The 21426-nt window shown below is 41.4% G+C and overlaps 1 protein-coding gene across 1 annotated transcript in view; it reads right to left on the reverse strand.

Annotated features, from left to right (window-relative positions):
• Positions 1-21426, reverse strand: part of LOC135544044 (relaxin receptor 2-like) — a 234767-nt gene that overhangs the window by 48936 nt on the left and 164405 nt on the right. The window contains exons 11-15 of the mRNA XM_064971403.1: positions 20664-20735; positions 17156-17227; positions 16722-16793; positions 16172-16243; positions 12142-12371 (exon numbers count right to left, since the gene is read on the reverse strand). Of these exons, the coding sequence (XP_064827475.1) occupies positions 12142-12371; positions 16172-16243; positions 16722-16793; positions 17156-17227; positions 20664-20735 (518 nt within the window). The remainder of the gene's footprint in view (positions 1-12141; positions 12372-16171; positions 16244-16721; positions 16794-17155; positions 17228-20663; positions 20736-21426) is intronic.

Below are 21426 nucleotides of genomic sequence, written 5' to 3' on the forward strand. Positions count from 1 at the left end.
TCAGGTCTGGACTTTGACTTGGCCATTCTAACACCTGGATATGTTTATTTTTGAACCATTCCATTGTAGATTTTGCTTTATGTTTTGGATCATTGTCTTGTTGGAAGACAAATCTCCGTCCCAGTCTCAGGTCTTTTGCAGACTCCATCAGGTTTTCTTCCAGATTGGTCCTGTATTTGGCTCCATCCATCTTCCCATCAATTTTAACCATCTTCCCTGTCCCTGCTGAAGAAAAGCAGGCCCAAACCATGATGCTGCCACCACCATGTTTGACAGTGGGTATGGTGTGTTCAGGGTGATGAGCTGTGTTGCTTTTACGCCAAACATAACGTTTTGCATTGTTGCCAAAAAGTTCAATTTTGGTTTCATCTGACCAGAGCACCTTCTTCCACATGTTTGGTGTGTCTCCCAGGTGGCTTGTGGCAAACTTTAAACGACACTTTTTATGGATATCTTTAAGAAATGGCTTTCTTCTTGCCACTCTTCCATAAAGGCCAGATTTGTGCAATATACGACTGATTGTTGTCTTATGGACAGAGTCTCCCACCTCAGCTGTAGATCTCTGCAGTTCATCCAGAGTGACCATGGGCCTCTTGGCTGCATCTCTGATCAGTCTTCTCCTTGTATGAGCTGAAAGTTTAGAGGGACGGCCAGGTTGTGGTAGATTTGCAGTGGTCTGATACTCCTTCCATTTCAATATTATCGCTTGCACAGTGCTCCTTGGGATGTTTAAAGCTTGGGAAATCTTTTTGTATCCAAATCCGGCTTTAAACTTCTTCACAACAGTATCTCGGACCTGCCTGGTGTGTTCCTTGTTCTTCATGATGCTCTCAGCGCTTTTGAGACTATCACAGTGCAGGTGCATTTATACGGAGACTTGATTACACACAGGTGGATTGTATTTATCATCATTAGTCATTTAGGTCAACATTGGATCATTCAGAGATCCTCACTGAACTTCTGGAGAGAGTTTGCTGCACTGAAAGTAAAGGGGCTGAATAATTTTGCACGCCCATTTTTTCAGTTATTGATTTGTTAAAAAAGTTTGAAATATCCAATAAATGTCGTTCCACTTCATGATTGTGTCCCACTTGTTGTTGATTCTTCACAAAAAAACACACTTTTATATCTTTATGTTTGAAGCCTGAAATGTGGCAAAATGTGGCAAAGTTCAAGGGGGCCGAATACTTTCGCAAGGCACAGTATATAGGGTTAGGAAACACAACGTTATTATTATTCTATTTTTTTTCACAGGTTCAATCCAGCTGAACTCGCCTTCCTCACATAGTATGCTGCCACCATGGAGCCCAGTCGCAAAGGCCCTCAACATCCTGCAGGCTGAAACCAATGTCCAGATGGGGTGGCTACTTCCAACTATCAACCTGCTGATCACAAAACTTGACTTAGTCCCTGAGGTCCTGTAAGCCTCTGGTGGATGTGCTACAACTGGGACTGAAGAAGCGCTTCAGCCACATGTTTCACGAATCTGAGCTTTATCGCAGCTGCATTCCTTCTCCAAAAAAAAAGGAACGTGGAAAAAGGATGACGCCACCATCAGAATGGGTAAGACAACATCTGTAAGCTGTCTCACACCCTCACCTGCCTCAGCTGCCTGTGAAAGGCTGTTCAGCATTGCAGGACTTGTTTTCAGCCCCAGGAGAGCAAGGCTGGATTCCAGAAACTTTGAAAACCAGCCTTTACTGAAGATGAACCGTAAATTCTTCAAGTAATGACAGCTTCACGCTAACAAGCCCAAGGACACGGATGCCTTATGCGTTTTTGTTAATTTATGTTTAAAATTCACAAGTTCTAGGTGTCCTTGTCACAAAGACATGACCTGACACCCTGATTTCTAATGCAGTTCCAACAGTGGCGATGTCCTCATGTTCCTACTTTTAAAAAATATTTCTGTATAGGGTTCTATTATAGGATGTTGTTTCTAAAGCAAAGCGACAGTGATTGTAAGTGCTTACGTTTACTGGCTATATTCCTTCATTAAGGCATACTTCTATTTTGTCTGTAAGAGATGTATTTTGAAGTGTTGCCTATTTGAGAATCCACATTATAAAAAAAGAAAAAATAATCTGAGCTCTTCTTGCATCCGTAAGACTGTGATGGAAAATTTACAAGATGATATTATAATACTGTGTATGCATCGAATAGCTATGATGAGTACTCTCTCATCTGTGTCTGTGGGACAGAGTTGGGCCTCTGGAGCTTGAGCTGACAATTGATTGATTTACATTACATTTACATTACATTTAAGTCATTTAGCCGACGCTCTTATCCAGAGCGACTTACAAATTGGTGAATTCACCATTTACCTTCAGACTGCATTCCATAGACAAGATGTGGTCGGTATAACCGAGATAGAGATAGCCTGGAGGAGTAGAACAAAACCCTTATTGTTCCTAATCATCCTAGCATCTGGGAATCTAAGCCCGATTGGGGATTAAACAACACCAGGTGCAGATAACCACAAGATGAACCCGAGGTGAATTATGATGCCCCCCGATCTGCATGGGAGGGGTGGAACCAGCCATGACTAAACATTTTTTGATCTACTATATAAGAACTCTGCATTGTCTGTAAGGTTAAGCTCTCGTAGACACACACTTCAGAGTCTGCGGTCCACCAGCTTATTAATATAATTCATATTGCAATAATGAATCAATGTTAAATAAAGATTGATTGTTTGAATAATTGTCCAAATCTCTCTCAGTATACATTAATTTCCATGACAACTGTTACTTCTCAGAAAAGCTCAAACAAAATAAAAGGTCTGGCTGTTTTTCTTTTTGGATTTAGGGCTCATACGTTTAATTTACATTTGATACTTAAGTACATTTACCTAGGCTATTGTTTTTGATAGTTAAGTACATTTACCTAGGCTATTGTTATTGATACTTAAGTACATTTACCTAGGCTATTGTTATTGATACTTAAGTACATTTACCTAGGCTATTGTTTTTGATACTTAAGTACATTTACATAGGCTATTGTTTTTGATACTTAAGTACATTTACCTAGGCTATTGTTTTTGATACTTAAGTACATTTACCTAGGCTATAGTTTTTGATACTTAAGTACATTTACCTAGGCTATAGTTTTTGATACTTAAGTACATTTACCTAGGCTATAGTTTTTGATACTTAAGTACATTTACCTAGGCTATTGTTTTTGATAGTTAAGTACAATTAATATCAGGTACATTAAGACTTTTACTCAAGTCGTATTCTAATGGGTGACTTTTACTTGAGTCATTTTCCAGTAAGGTATCTTCACTTTTAATCAAATCAGCCAATGTGATGACGAATATGGGCCTCCAGGCTCCGTTTCTTTTAACTACGAGGAGCCCATGTTGGATGAGACTGTTTTTGAAGGTTAAGACTGTATTTTTATGAAGATTGCAATAAAATGCTGACAGGAAGTGTTGCAATTGGATATAGGCATATAACAGTCATTGATGAATATCAAATGTACATACATGTATCAGTTTGGATTCATTTTGGATACTATTTATGTTTCCATATAGTATCTTTGGTATCAGTGTGTATTATTTAGTCATTAAGGGTGGATTGATTAGAGAATATGTTTTACTTGTGTTTTAATAAATGATTAGAATATTACACTCTGAAACCATATGATTGTATGAAATTGATTAAATCAAATCAAATTTATTTGTCACATACACATGGTTAGCAGATGTTAATGTGAGTGTAGCGAAATGCTTGTGCTTCCAGTTCCGAAAATGTAGTAATAACCAACGAGTAATCTAACCTAACAATTCCACAACTACTTACTACCTTATACACACAAGTGTAAAGGGATAAAGAATATGTACATAAAGATATATGAATGAGTGATGGTACAGAACGGCATAGGTACGATGCAGTAGATGGTATAGAGTACAGTATATACATATGAGATGAGTAATGTAGGGTATGTAAACAAAGTGGCATAGTTTAAAGTGGCTAGTGATACATGTATTACATAAAGATGCAGTAGATGATTATAGAGTACAGTATATACATTATTGTCACCAAGATGGCATAGCAGTCAGACGTATTTTGTCCTCGTCTTGTCGTGTCCCGTATATTATTATATATTTACAACTTTCTTCGCATAACTTTTTAGATATATATTTTTTATTTTCCATAAACTCAACTTCAAAACACTCTCCTGCAACCCGCCTCACCAATTTATTAAAAAAAATAATGTATTATTTACCTCAAATCTGTAATCCTCCATAGAAGCCAACCAGAAGCTAGCCAGAATCTTGCCAGAAGCTAATCAGAAGCTAGCCAGAAGCTAGTTAGCTTCTTTACTGGCTAATCGTTAGTATTCAGCTAACCACGGTTTGTGGTCATCAGCTATCCTTTAGCTCGAAAATCTATCGGCAGTTTTGTACGGCGCGGCTCGGACCGGAACATACCGGCCCTATTTTTCTCTCCATGTCCCCGGATTTCAACCGCAAGCTCTGGACATTTATACCTGGATCTCGCAGCTAGCTGCTATCCGGCTTACGTCGATCCCGGAGCAAACATCAATTATTCCGGAGCTAGCCAGCTGAAAAGTTCCATCAGCCACTCCTGGGCTACAATCACCTATCCGGACCCGTTTTACTGCCACCGCGGAGCCCCACCTGGGCCTTCACAACTGGACTACCGACGTTATCTGCCAGAGGGAGTTATCCGGCTGGCTCCTCCTTCGCGACGTTACCTGAACGCCCATCTGCGGTCCGCTAATCGTTAGCTGTCTTATCGGCTGCTATCTGAATAGATCTATATCTATTTTTTTGCGAATTGGATTGATCCCCTCTACCACATGGAACCCCACTAATCCTACTGACGGAAATGCACAAGGTGGCTAAAAACAGACCTCCATCCTATGCTAGCTTGCTCCCGATGGCCCGGCTAGCTGTCTGAATCGCTGTGACCCTAACCAACCTCACTACTCACTGGACCCTTTTGATCACTCGACTAAGCATGCCTCTCCTTACTGTCAATATGCCTTGTCCATTGCTGTTCTGGTTAGTGTTTATTGGCTTATTTCACTGTAGAGCCTCTAGTCCTGCTCACTATACCTTATCCAACCTATTAGTTCCACCACCCACACATGCGATGACATCTCCTGGTTTCAATGATGCTTCTAGAGACAATATCTCTCTCCTCATCACTCAATGCCAATGTTTACCTCCACTGTATTCACATCCTACCATACCTTTGTCTGTACATTATACCTTGAAGCTATTTCATCGCCCCCAGAAACCTCCTTTTACTCTCTGTTCCAGACGACCAATTCTCATTGCTTTCAGCCGTACCCTTATCCTACTCCTCCTCTTTTCCTCTGGTGATGTAGAGGTGAATTCAGGCCCTGCGGTGCCTAGTTCCACTCCTATTCCCCAGGTGCTCTCTTTTGACAACTTCTGTAACCGTAATAGCCTTGGTTTCATGCATGTTAACATTAGAAGCCTCCTCCCTAAGTTTGTTTTATTCACTGCTTTAGCACACTCTGCCAACCCGGATGTTCTAGCTGTGTCTGAATCCTGGCTTAGGAAGACCAACAAAAAATCTGATATTTTCATCCCAAACTACAATATTTTCAGACAAGATAGAACTGCCAAAGGGGGCGGTGTTGCAATCTACTGCAAAGATAGCCTGCAGAGTTCTGTCCTACTATCCAGGTCTGTACCCAAACAATTTGAACTTCTACTTTTAAAAATCCACCTCTCTCTCCAAGTCTCTCACTGTTTCCGCCTGCTATAGACCACCATCTGACCCCAGCTAGCCTACCTGGTTAAATTAAGGTGAAATATATATTTTTTTAATTAAATAATTGTAAAAGCCTTTGTTTCATGCATGTTAACATTAGAAGCCTCCTCCTTAAGTTTGTTTTATTCACTGCTTTAGCACACTCTGCCAACCCGGATGTCCTAGCCGTGTCTGAATCCTGGCATAGGAAGACCACCAAAAACCCTGAAATCTCCATCCCTAACTGCAACATTTTCAGAAAAGATAGAATGACCAAAGGGGGCGGTGTTGCAATCTACTGCAGAGAGCCTTGCAGAGTTCTGTCCTACTATCCAGGTGAACTTCTACTTTTAAAAATACACCTCTCTAAAAACAAGTCTCTCACCATTGCCGCTTGCTATAGACCACCCTCTGCCCCTAGCTGTGCTCTGGACACCATATGTGAACTGATTGCCCCCCATCTATCTTCAGAGCTCGTGCTGCTAGGCAACCTAAACTGGAACATGCTTAACACCCCAGCCATCCTACAATCTAAGCTTGATGCCCTCAATCTCACACAAATTATCAATGAACCTACCAGGTACCTCCCCAAAGCCGTAAACACGGGCACCCTCATAGATATCATCCTAACCAACTTGCCCTCTAAATACACCTCTGCTGTCTTCAACCAAGATCTCAGCGATCACTGCCTCATTGCCTGCATCCGTAATGGGTCAGTCGTCAAACGACCTCCACTCATCACTGTCAAACGCTCCCTGAAACACTTCAGCGAGCAGGCCATTCTAATCGACCTGGCCGAGGTATCCTGGAAGGATATTGATCTCATCCCGTCAGTAGAGGATGCCTGGTTATTTAAAAAAATGCCTGCCTAACCATCTTAAATAAGCATGCCCCATTCAAGAAATTTAGAACCAGGAACAGATATAGCCCTTGGTTCTCCCCAGACCTGACTGCCCTTAACCAACACAAAACATCCTATGGCGTTCTGCATTAGCATCGAACAGCCCCTGTGATATGCAGCTTTTCAGGGAAGCTAGAAACCATTATACACAGGCAGTTAGAAAAGCCAAGGCTAGCTTTTTCAAGCAGAAATTTGCTTCCTGCAACACTCAAAAAAGTTCTGGGACACTGTAAAGTCCATGGAGAATAAGAACACCTCCTCCCAGCAGCCCACTGCACTGAAGATAGGAAACACTGTCACCACTGATAAATCCACTATAATTGAGAATTTCAATAAGCATTTTTCTACGGCTGGCCATGCTTTCCACCTGGCTAGAGAGCCATCTCTCATCTCTCATCTCATCTCTCTCCACCTCTCATCTCTCTCCATCTCTCATCTCAATCTCTCTCTCCATTTGTCTCTATCTCTCGCTCTCCATCTCTCATCTCTCATCTCATCTCTCTCTCTCCATCTCTCCATCTCCATATCTCATCTCATCTCTCTCCATCTCTCTCTCCACCACTCATCTCTCTCCATCTCTCATCTCTCTCCACCGCTCATCTCTCATCTCTCTCCACCGCTCATCTCTCTCCATCTCTCATCTCATCTCTCTCCATCTCTCTCTCCATCTCTCATCTCTCTCCATCTCTCTCTCCATCTCTCATCTCTCTCCACCTCTCTCCACTGCTCATCTCTCTCCATCTCTCTCATCTCAATCTCTCTCTTCATCTCTCATCTCAATCTCTCTCTCCATTTCTCATCTCATCTCTCTCCATCTCTCTCCACCGCTCATCTCTCAATTCAATTAAATTCAATGACTTTATTGGCATGGGAAACATGTGTTAACATTGCCAAAGCAAGTGAGGTAGATAATATATAAAGTGAATATATAAAGTGAAATAAACAATACAAATTAACAGTAAACGTTACACATACAGAAGTTTCAAAACAATAAAGACATTACAAATGTCATATTATATATATACTGTGTTTAACAATGTACAAATGGTTAAAGGACACAATATAAAATAAATAAGCATAAATATGGGTTGTATTTACAATGGTGTTTGTTCTTCACTGGTTGCCCTTTTCTCATCTCTCTCCACCGCTCATCTCTATCCATCTCTCTCCATCTCTCTCATCTCAATCTCTCTCTTCATCTTTCATCTCAATCTCCCAGTGAGGCATGGCCCAGTGAGACATGGCCCAGTGAGACATGGCCCAGTGAGACATGTCCCAGTGAGACATGGCCCAGCGAGACATGGCCCAGCGAGACATGACCCAGCGAGACATGGCCCAGTGAGACATGGCCCAGCGAGACATGGCCCAGCGAGACATGGAAAGGGAAAAGCCTGAGCATTTTGGGTAAAACACTGAGGTACATACTATATGGGAATGCGCCATTAGAGGATGCAACAATGTACCTGTCACATTATGGCGTCTGTTAGAGCGCCATTGAGGCCATCTCCATTTCGAAGTAGTCCATTTTCTTCATATACTATTTCTATGAGTTGGTAAACAAATTGGTAGGTTACATACTGTCAGCTGGAGTATATTGTCTGAACAGATATAACGCCCAGGGTGGTGATTTACTAACATCTGCAGTGATGGAATGTTTGCTCATGAGTAGAATTCATTGGCTGATCCCTACTGTGATCCTTCCTTAACCTATAGGAAGTCCCACCCAGTTGTCTACTTCAAAATGGTGAAAGTCCTCAATGGCACTACCCATGCTAAAACAGGCATTTGGGCACTAGAGTCTTCTATCTATCTCTATGATTAAAAAGAAAAACGACTTCCTCTTCTCATTTTGTTGAGATACACTGCTCATTTTCCCATTCCACATTAGTGCTCCCCTGTGTGTGTTCTTACTGATGGCCTGTTGCCAGCTGATTTATCTCTCTGATGTATTTGGCCAGTGTTTGATTTGACACTGCCAGGGAAGGTTCCTGTGTGTGTGTGTGTGTGTGAGTGTGTGTGTGTGTGTGTGTGTGTGTGTGTGTGTGTGTGTGTGTGTGTGTGTGTGTGTGTGTGTGTGTGTGTGTGTGTGTGTGTGTGTGTGTGTGTGTGTGTGTGTGTGTGGTGTGTGTATGTGTGTGTATGTGTGTGTAAGTCTGCGAGTGTGCATCTGTGAATAGGGTAGGAGGTAGTAAAGGTATGGGGAAGAGAGATATAGGGGGCAGCAGGATATGGTATGGGGAAGAGAGATATAGGGGGCAGCAGGATCTGGTATGGGGAAGAGAGATATAGGGGGCAGCAGGATCTGGTATGGGGAAGAGAGATATAGGGGGCAGCAGGATCTGGTATGGGGAAGAGAGATATAGGAGGCAGCAGGATCTGGTATGGGGAAGAGAGATATAGGGGGCAGCAGGATCTGGTATGGGGAAGAGAGATATAGGAGGCAGCAGGATCTGGTATGGGGAAGAGAGATATAGGAGGCAGCAGGATCTGGTATGGGGAAGAGAGATATAGGAGGCAGCAGGATCTGGTATGGGGAAGGGAGATATAGGAGGCAGCAGGATCTGGTATGGGGAAGGGAGATATAGGGGGCAGCAGGATCTGGTATGGGGAAGAGAGATATAGGAGGCAGCAGGATCTGGTTTGGGGAAGAGAGATATAGGGGGCAGCAGGATCTGGTATGGGGAAGAGAGATATAGGAGGCAGCAGGATCTGGTATGGGGAAGAGAGACATAGAAGGCAGCAGGATCTGGTTTGGGGAAGAGAGATATAGAAGGCAGCAGGATCTGGTATGCGGAAGAGAGATATAGGGGCAGCAGGATCTGGTATGGGGAAGAGAGATATAGGAGGCAGCAGGATATGGTATAGGGAAGAGTGAATAAGGAGGCAGTAGGATACGGTATGGGGCAGCAAGATATGGTATGGGAAGCAGGAAATACAAGATGGCCTGGAGCTGGCTAAGTGTAGTTTCATTTAGACCTTCCTGGCCTGCTGACACATTTACCTAGACTGAGATCTACACAGGGGAAAGGGATGGGGGAGAGAGACGAGAGGAGAAAAGAGGAGAGAGGGATGGAGAGAGACGGAGGAGAAGGAGAGAGCAAGAGAGAGGAGGAAGAGATGAAGGAGAGAGGCACAGAAAGATAGCAAGACGATTGAGATAAAGAGAGGAGAGAAAAGGATGGGTGATTAATACTAGCTGATGAATGATAGATGAGTAACAGGTGTTTGTTGTGAAATAATAGCGAGGGAGTGAGAAAATATTAAAGAGAGGAAAAAGAGGCTACAGGGAGCTGCCATAGAGAAATATAGAGGACTCGTTCTCGTCTTCTGTGCCATTATAGTGTCTGTGACAGCATCGGCAGCACCATTGAGGCAATCTCACGATTGGCTGATCCCTACTGATGATCTGGTTGGACATGACTCCAACAGGGTCACCAGGAGGGATCAGCCAATGAAGTTGGAAGTCCCACCCAGTTGACTACACTAAAATGGTGGAAGCCTTCGAATACAACCTTTGGCCACTAGAGGCCTCTGTCATTCTCTATGACGCTGCCCCTTTCTCTCTGACTGGCCACCAGTCCGCAAGAAAACAGGGAGAAGAAGACATGAGGAGAAAGAAGGAGGAAGAAGAGAGAGAGAGAGAGAGAGAGCGAGAGAGAGAGAGAGAGAGAGAGAGAGAGAGAAAGAAAGATGGGGTGAAAGAGAAAAAGAGAGGGAGGAGAGAGAGAGAGAGAGAGAAAGATGGAGTGAGAGAGAAAAAGAGAGGGAGGAGACAGAGAAAATGGAAGAAAGGAGAGAGTGTGAAAGAGAGGAGAGAGACAGAGAGTGAAAGTGGGAGAAAGAAAGAGAGGAGAGAGAGAAAGGGAAAGAGAGCGAGAGGCTGACGGGGGCTGTCTTGACTGACCTGCCATGGTGTCTCCAACTGAGATCAGCAGCTGCTATGCCCTGATGACTTTCACTCACAGTGAGTGTGTGTGCCTGTGTGTATGTCTGTGCTGCATGTCTGTGTGTCCTGTGTCATGACTCTCGCTCCTGGGTGAGAATCAAAGATCCCCCCCCCCCGCTCCCACCAGAGAGGAAGAGGGGGAGTGGAGCCGGTTGTATGAATCTAACGACCGGTCGTAAACTTTCTCTCTCTTGCACTACAGTATGGAAAAGTCTAAAATCCTTTGTGTGTCGAGAGACTCATGCCAAAACTTCAAAAATCAAAAGATTGTACATTGGAACATCAGTTTTCAAATCCAAACATCTGGAATGGTTGGTGGGGCTGCAAACAATAAATCCTGTGAAAAGTGTATTGTTTTGTGATATCATTAAGGACGGTATAACTGAATAACTGTAACTCTACCAATGTATACGTCCCAGTTATCATGTTAAAACTTATATTATTAAATATACAACTATTTGTGAGAAGATGAAATGCTATTTTAGCCTTCTGAATGAGAATGATTTTTCATATAAACTTTTGCCAAGCCAGTAACCACGCCCACGTGAGCAAAGAGATTGTGGCAACGTGATGGACCCGCCCTCCAAGGCGAGTGCATAAAAGGACTGCTAAAGAGATTTACACCAGACCAGAAAACGTGGAGCTGTGGCTACACATTGAAATGATATACAACTACAAGACCAGTATACGGTAAGACCAGTATACGGTAAGACCAGTATACGATAAGACTCAAACTCTTGAGTGAAGAAGATAAAGGCTACATCGGGAACATTCAGTCTACAGCTGTTTAAGTATTTTAGTAAATTAAACTCGAACAGTAACCACCGCGTGTGTACCTCTGATGTATCCAGTCTAACGAACACTCAGAGACAAAGAAGCCTACTGCAACTGAGGACATTGTGACCTCTGGTGGAAAACCAGAGACTTACATCGAACTACTCACCATAGATGGACGAGTGGTTTCAACAGAGAGATGACGAATACATACAAGCGTAAATATGTGTTGCATTTATTTTCGAATGAGCGGTCGTTCATGTGCCTAAGTATTTCTTTTTCACGAGTATAGCTTCCACCTGTATGTACCAGCCACTCTCTTTGTCACTCCTGCTCTCTTTATCTTACCCTTCCATTGTGTAATAAGCCGTCATATCGGGTTAGTCCACAAGGGACTTTTCATTGCATTATGTTAGTAATCAATTCAATATATACGTGTGTGTGTGTGTGTTTGTGTATTTCTGTGTGATTATTTAGTAAATCAATAATTAGGTAAATTTGTGTATCGCTGAATGATTATTTAGAATAGGGTTTGTGCAGATATCCAAGGATTTTGCGACGTTCAGAATGAGACTGATATGAGGTAATAATGATTAATGTATGACTGGTATGATAACGATATACTCTGATATATTCTTCAGTTAATTCGGGAAACAGTAACTCATGAAACATTATTTTCCCGTGGTGCCCCAAGTTACTAATGAGTTAACTGTTACGTGATTAATTGAATCACCTGTGTATGTCTATAAACATTCCATATAACTCACAGCAGAGGACTTTGATGCAGGCGGCGTGCAAGTTGTTCTCTGCCCTGATCAGAGACCTCATCCCGATGACGAAGAGGTTCCCGAAACATGTGATGAAGGCCATGACCCACACAGAGACCCTGAGCACCACGTTGGCTAACAGATCCTCGAAGGAAGAGATACCGTCTGTGTTGGGCTTGCACGTTCTCACGTGGGGCGCATAGGAACAGTACTGGAATGTCTTGAAGTAGCTACGAGTGGAACGACAACATATAGTATAGAATGTGATATACAGGACATGTAGTATAGAATGTGTTATACAGGACAAATAGTATAGAATGTGATGAACATGACATACAGTATAGAATGTGATGAACATATAGTATAGATTGTGATATACAGGACATATAGTATAGAATGTGATGAACAGGACATATAGTATAGAATGTGATATACAGGACATATCGTATAGAATGTGATGAACAGGACATATAGTATAGAATGTGACATACAGGACATATAGTATAGAATGTGATGAACATATAGTATAGAATGTGATATACAGGACATATAGTAAAGAATGTGATGAACAGGACATATAGTATAGAATGTGATATACAGGACATATAGTATAGAATGTGATATACAGGACATATAGTATAGAATGTGATGAACAGGACATATAGTATAGAATGTGATATACAGGACATATAGTATAGAATGTGATGAACAGGACATATAGTATATAATGTGATGAACAGGACATATAGTATAGAATGTGATGAACATATAGTATAGATTGTGATATACAGGACATATAGTATAGAATGTGATGAACAGGACATATTGTATAGAATGTGATATACAGGACATATCGTATAGAATGTGATGAACATATAGTATAGAATGTGATATACAGGACATATAGTATAGAATGTGATGAACAGGACATATAGTATAGAATGTGATATACAGGACATATAGTATAGAATGTGATGAACATATAGTATAGATTGTGATATACAGGACATATAGTATAGAATGTGATGAACAGGACATATAGTATAGAATGTGTTATACAGGCCATATAGTATAGAATGTGTTATACAGGACATATAGTATAGAATGTGATAAACAGGACATATAGTATAGAATGTGTTATACAGGACATATAGTATAGAATGTGATAAACAGGACATATAGTATAGAATGTGATATACAGGACATATAGTATAGAATGTGATGAACAGGACATATAGTATAGAATGTGTTATACAGGACATATAGTATAGAATGTGATATACAGGACATATAGTATAGATTGTGATATACAGGACATATAGTATAGAATGTGATGAACATATAGTATAGATTGTGATATACAGGACATATAGTATATAATGTGATATACAGGACATATCGTATAGAATGTGATGAACAGGACATATAGTATAGAATGTGATAAACAGGACATATAGTATAGAATGTGATGAACATATAGTATAGAATGTGATATACAGGACATATAGTATAGAATGTGATAAACAGGACATATAGTATAGAATGTGATGAACATGTAGTATAGAATGTGATGAACAGGACATATAGTATAGAATGTGATGAACAGGACATATAGTATAGAATGTGTTATACAGGACATATAGTATAGAATGTGATATACAGGACATATAGTATAGAATGTGTTATACAGGACATATAGTATAGAATGTGATGAACAGGACATATAGTATAGAATGTGATATATAGGACAGATATTATAGAATGTGATATACAGGACATATAGTATAGAATGTTATATACAGGACATATAGTATAGAATGTGATGAACAGGACATATAGTATAGAATGTGATATACAGGACATATAGTATAGAATGTGATGAACATGATATACAGTATAGAATGTGATGAACATATAGTATAGATTGTGATATACAGGACATATAGTATAGAATGTGATGAACAGGACATATAGTATAGAATGTGATATACAGGACAGATATTATAGAATGTGATGAACATATAGTATAGAATGTGATATACAGGACATATCGTATAGAATGTGATGAACAGGACATATAGTATAGAATGTGACATACAGGACATATAGTATAGAATGTGATGAACATATAGTATAGAATGTGATATACAGGACATATAGTAAATAATGTGATGAACAGGACATATAGTATAGAATGTGATATACAGGACATATAGTATAGAATGTGTTATACAGGACATATAGTATAGAATGTGATAAACAGGACATATAGTATAGAATGTGATATACAGGACATATAGTATAGAATGTGATGAACAGGACATATAGTATAGAATGTGATATACAGGACATATAGTATAGAATGTGATGAACATATAGTATAGAATGTGATGAACAGGACATATAGTATAGGATGTGATGAACAGGACATATAGTATAGAATGTGATATACAGGACATATAGTATAGAATGTGATGAACATATAGTATAGAATGTGATATACAGGACATGTAGTATAGAATGTGATGAACAGGACATATAGTATAGAATGTGATATACAGGACATATAGTATAGAATGTGATGAACATATAGTATAGATTGTGATAAACAGGACATATAGTATAGAATGTGATGAACAGGACATATAGTATAGAATGTGACATACAGGACATATCATATAGAATGTGATGAACAGGACATATAGTATAGAATGTGTTATACAGGCCATATAGTACAGAATGTGTTATACAGGACATATAGTATAGAATGTGATAAACAGGACATATAGTATAGAATGTGTTATACAGGACATATAGTATAGAATGTGATAAACAGGACATATAGTATAGAATGTGATATACAGGACATATAGTATAGAATGTGATGAACAGGACATATAGTATAGAATGTGTTATACAGGACATATAGTATAGATTGTGATATACAGGACATATAGTATAGAATGTGATGAACATATAGTATAGATTGTGATATACAGGACATATAGTATAGAATGTGATATACAGGACATATCGTATAGAATGTGATGAACAGGACATATAGTATAGAATGTGATAAACAGGACATATAGTATAGAATGTGATGAACATATAGTATAGAATGTGATATACAGGACATATAGTATAGAATGTGATGAACAGGACATATAGTATAGAATGTGTTATACAGGACATATAGTATAGAATGTGATATACAGGACATATAGTATAGAATGTGTTATACAGGACATATAGTATAGAATGTGATGAACAGGACATATAGTATAGAATGTGATGAACAGGACATATAGTATAGAATGTGATATATAGGACAGATATTATAGAATGTGATATACAGGACATATAGTATAGAATGTGATATACAGGACATATAGTATAGAATGTGATTTACAGGACATACAGTATAGAATGTGATATACAGGACATATAGTATAGAATGTGATATACAGGACATATAGTATAGAATGTGATATATAGGACAGATATTATAGAATGTGATATACAGGACATATAGTATAGAATGTGATGAACAGGACATATAGTATAGAATGTGATGAACAGTACATATAGTATAGAATGTGATAACAGGACAGATAGTATAGAATGTGATATACAGGACATATAGTATAGAATGTGATATACAGGACATATAGTATAGAATGTTATACAGGACATATAGTATAGAATGTGATGAACAGGACAGATAGTATAGAATGTGATGAACAGGACATATAGTATAGAATGTGATATGCAGGACATATAGTATAGAATGTTATACAGTACATATAGTATAGAATGTGATATACAGGACATATAGTATAGAATGTGATATACAGTACATATAGTATAGAATGTGATGAACAGGACATATAGTATAGAATGTGATATACAGGACATATAGTATAGAATGTGATACAGGACATATAGTATAGAATGTTATACAGGACATATAGTATAGAATGTGATATATAGGACAGATAGTATAGAATGTTATACAGTATGTACATACATGTGTGAGAGGTTTCCCATGGGTACAAACATCTTCGTCTGGATGTCTGGAATCTCAATACCCTCCAGACCTCTAAAAACATGACATCACATAGTTTATTAACTTGATTAGATTTATTTACCATAGATAGTCAACATGTATCTTCCTATAGTGTACGATACTGGTAGGTACTCGTTGGTACTGGTAAGTACTGGTAGATAGCGGTAAGTACTGGTAGGTACTGGTAAGTACTGATAGATACTTGTAAGTACTGTTAGGTACTGGTAGATACTTGTAGGTACAGATAGGTACTGTTCGGTACTGGTAGGTACTGTTCGATACTGGTAGGTACTGGTAGGTACTGGTAGATACTGGAAGATATTGGAAGGTAGTGGTAGATACTGGTATGTACTGATAGATACTGGAAGGCAGTGGTAAGTACAGGTAGATACTGGTAGGTAGTGGTAAGTACTGGTAGGTACTGATAGCATACAGTACTGATAGGTAGTGGTAGTTATTTCGTAGGTACTGTTAGTGTATGGTACTGGTAGGCTGTATGTGTACTACTCACAGGGACTGGAGCTGGGTCAGGTGATCAAAGTGACCCGGGTGGATGTGGAACAGAGGATTATGGGATATGTTCCTGTGACAATAAGTAAAGAAGTGATCTGTCTGACAGGCGGATGGACAGGCAGGCAGGTATTCTGAGACTAACATCTTTTAACAGTCAGTAGAACATCATTTGTCATCTTTTATTAAGCCCTGTTGGTCAGATGTAAAGCCACGTTTCCAGGGTTAGAGGAGAAGCAGACATAAACAGTCCTGCGTTGTGAGACTCACAGAATGAGGAGAGACTTTAAAAGCTCTTAAAGCTGTTAAACTGAGGTAATTAACAGCTGTTAAATTGACGTAATTAACAGTATATATTTGTAATATCTTCAATCATTTTTATCATATGTTATGCCGTAATCGGGTTCCATTTGGGAACTGTGTTGTGTGACTCACAGTTTGACGAGAGACTTTAGGCTCTTAAAGGTGTTGTTGGGGAGCTCAGTAATCCGGTTGTCCGACAGGTCTCTGAAAACAGAGGGAGAGAAAAAAGAGAGGGGGGTGGGGCGAGACCAGTAGGGGCGAGAGAGGGAGGGGGAGCGAGAGCAGAAGGGGAGAGAGGGGGTAAGGAGAGAGGGAGAGAGAGGGGAGAGCAGGAGGGCAGAGAGGGTGGAAGGAAAGGGGGAAGGAGAGAGGGAGAGAGAGGAGGGGAGTGAGAGCAGGAGGGGAGAGAGAGGGGGAGGAGAGAGGGAGAGAGGGGGGGAGCGAGAGCAGGAGGGGAGAGAGAGGGGGAAGGAGAGGGGGAAAGAGAGGGAGAGAGAGGGGAGTGCGAGAGCAGGAGGGCAGAGAGGGTGGAAGGAGAGGGAGAAGGAGAGAGGGAGAGAGAGGAGGGGAGCGAGAGCAGGAGGGGAGAGAGAGGAGGGAGGAGAGAGGGAGAGAGAGGGGGAGCGAGAGCAGGAGGGGAGAGAGAGGGGGAAGGAGAGAGGGAGAGAGGGGGGGAGCGAGAGCAGGAGGGGAGAGAAGGGGGTAAGGAGAGAGGGAGAGAGAGGGGAGAGCGAGAGCAGGAGGGCAGAGAGAGGGGGGTAAGGAGAGAGGGAGAGAGAGGGGAGAGCAAGAGCACGAGGTCAGAGAGAGGCGGGTAAGCAGAGAGGGAGAGGGAGGGGAGAGCGAGAGCAGGAGGGCAGAGAGGGGGGAAGGAGAGTGGGAAGGAGAGAGGGAGAGAGAGGGGTGGAACGAGAGCAGGAGGGGAGAGAGAGGGGGAAGGAGAGGGGGAGCGAGAACAGGAGGGGGAGAGAGGGGGAAGGAGAGAGGGAGAGAAAGAGAATGTCAGGAAGACAAGTAGACAGAATGACAGATAGACAAGAAGACATAATTATAGGTAGACAGGTAGACAGCATGACAGGTAGACAGAATGACAGGAACACAGAGTGACAGGTAGACAGAATGACAGCATGACAGGTAGACAGCATGGCAGGTAGACAGGTAGAAAGAATGACAGTTAGACAGAATGACAGCTAGACAGAATGACAGGTGACAGGTAGACAGGGAGAATGAATGACAGGTAGACAGAATGACAGGTACACAGAATGACAGGTAGACATGTACACATAATGACAGGTAGACAGGTAGAAAGAATGACAGGTAGACAGAATGACAGGTAGACAGAATGACAGGTGACAGGTAGACAGGGCGAATGAATTACAGGTAGACAGAATGACAGGTAGACAGGTAGACAGGGAGAATGAATAACAGGTAGACAGAATGACAGGTGACAGGTAGACAGAATGACAGGTACACAGAATGACAGGTAGACAGGTAGACAGAATGACAGGTAGACAGAATGACAGGTAGACAGGGAGAATGAATGACAGGCAGACAAGGTGACAGGTAGACAGGGAAAATGAATGACAGGTAGACAGAATGACAGGTGACAGGTAGACAGAATGACAGGTAGACAGGTAGAAAGAATGACAGGTACACAGAGTGACAGGTAGACAGAATGACAGGTAGACAGTATGACAGGTAGACAGGTGACAGATAGAAAGAATGACAGATAGACAGGTAGACAGAATGACAGGTAGACAGAATGACAGGTGACAGGTAGACAGGGAGAATGAATGATAGGTAGACAGAATGACAGGTACACAGAATGACAGGTAGACAGGTACACATAATGCCAGGTAGACAGGTAGAAAGAATGACAGGTAGACAGAATGACAGGTAGACAGAATGACAGAATGACAGGTGACAGGTAGACAGGGAGAATGAATTACAGGTAGACAGAATGACAGGTAGACAGGTAGACAGGGAGAATGAATAACAGGTAGACAGAATGACAGGTGACAGGTAGACAGAATGACAGGTAGACAGGTAGACAGAATGACAGGTAGACAGAATGACAGGTAGACAGGTAGACAGAATGACAGGTAGACAGAATGACAGGTAGACAGGTAGAAAGAATGACAGGTAGACAGAATGACAGGTAGACAGGTAGACAGGGAGAATGAATGACAGGTAGACAGAGTGACAGGTAGACAGGGAGAATGAATGACAGGTAGACAGAATGACAGGTGACAGGTAGACATAATGACAGGTAGACAGAATGACAGGTAGACAGGTAGACAGAATGACAGGTAGACAGACTGACAGGTACACAGAATGACAGGGAGAATGAATGACAGGTAGACAGAATGACAGGTACACAGAATGACAGGTAGACAGAATGACAGGTGACAGGTAGACAGAATGACAGGTAGACAGAATGACAGGTAGACAGAATGACAGGTGACAGGTAGACAGTATGACAGGTAGACAGAATGACAGGTACACAGAATGACTGGTTGACAGAATGACAGGTAGACATGGAGACAGAATGACAGGTGACAGGTAGACAGAATGACAGGTAGACAGGGAGACAGAATGACAGGTAGACAGGTAGAAAGAATGAAGGAATGACAGGTAGACAGGTAGAAAGAATGACAGGTAGACAGGGAGACAGAATGACATGTGACAGGTAGACAGAATGACAGGTAGAGAGGTAGAAAGAATGAAGGAATGACAGGTAGACAGAATGACAGGTGACAGGTAGACATATTGACAGGAAGACAGAATGACAGGTAGACAGGTAGAAAGAATGAAGGAATGACAGGTAGACAGGTAGACAGAATGACAGGTAGACAGAATGACAGGTGACAGGTGGACAGAATGACAGGTAGACAGGTAGAAAGAATGAAGGAATGACAGGTAGACAGGTAGAAAGAATGACAGGTAGACAGGGAGACAGAATGACAGGTGACAGGTAGACAGAATGACAGGTAGACAGGTAGAAAGAATGAAGGAATGACAGGTAGACAGGTAGACAGAATGACAGGTAGACAGGGAGACAGAATGACAGGTGACAGGTAGACAGAATGACAGGTAGACAGGTAGAAAGAATGAAGGAATGACAGGTAGACAGGTAGAAAGAATGACAGGTAGACAGTGAGACAGAATGACAGGTGACAGGTAGACATATTGACAGGGAGACAGAATGACAGGTAGACAGGGAGACAGAATGACAGGTAGAGAGGTAGAAAGAATGAAGGAATGACAGGTAGACAGGTAGACAGAATGACAGGTGACAGGTAGACATATTGACAGGTAGACAGAACGGCTGAATGACGGAGTAGTTACTCACAGTTCTTCCAGCACCACCCTCAACTGAAATTTGTTCTACTTCTCATTGTTCAGTTAGAGTTCTGCTAATAGTTGTCATTATTCAATTAGGGTTCTACTAATAGTTGTCATTGTTCAGTTAGGGTTCTGCTCATAGTTGTCATTGTTCAGTTAGGGTTCTGCTCACAGTTGTCATTGTTCAGTTAGGGTTCTGATAATAGTTGTCATTGTTCAGTTAAGGTTCTGCTAATAGTTGTCATTGTTCAGTTAGGGTTCTAGTAATAGTTGTCACAGTAAGGGTTCCACTCACAGTTCTTCTAGAACCACTAGAGACTGAAATGTGTTCTCAGGAAGAGTTGTGATCTTGTTGTCCATTAGGAGCCTGTCAGGGATAGAGAGAATTACTACAGTTGAATGGTTTCAATCACTTATTTATCACACAGACACACACAGTCTTGTTCAACCCCCCGGTGGTTGTGTGAGTTACTAGGCTGACAGGGTGGTTGTGTGAGTTACTAGGCTGACAGAATGGTTGTGTGAGTTACTAGGCTGACAGAATGGTTGTGTGAGTTACTAGGCTGACAGAATGGTAGTGTGAGTTACTAGGCTGACAGAATGGTTGTGTGAGTTACTAGGCTGACAGGGTGGTTGTGTGAGTTACTAGGCTGACAGAATGGTTGTGTGAGTTACTAGGCTGACAGAATGGTTGTGTGAGTTACTAGGCTGACAGAATGGTTATGTGAGTTACTAGGCTGACAGAATGGTTGTGTGAGTTACTAGGCTGACAGAATGGTAGTGTGAGTTACTAGGCTGACAGGGTGGTTGTGTGAGTTACTAGGCTGACAGGGTGGTTGTGTGAGTTACTAGGCTGACAGAATGGTTGTGTGAGTTACTAGGCTGACAGGGTGGTTGTGTGAGTTACTAGGCTGACAGAATGGTTGTGTGAGTTACTAGGCTGACAGAATGGTTGTGTGAGTTACTAGGCTGACAGAGTGGTTGTGTGAGTTACTAGGCTGACAGAATGGTTGTGTGAGTTACTAGGCTGACAGAATGGTTGTGTGAGTTACTAGGCT

The sequence above is a fragment of the Oncorhynchus masou genome, chromosome 8, assembly GCF_036934945.1.
Source record: "Oncorhynchus masou masou isolate Uvic2021 chromosome 8, UVic_Omas_1.1, whole genome shotgun sequence".
Classification (NCBI taxonomy): Eukaryota; Metazoa; Chordata; class Actinopteri; order Salmoniformes; family Salmonidae; genus Oncorhynchus; species Oncorhynchus masou.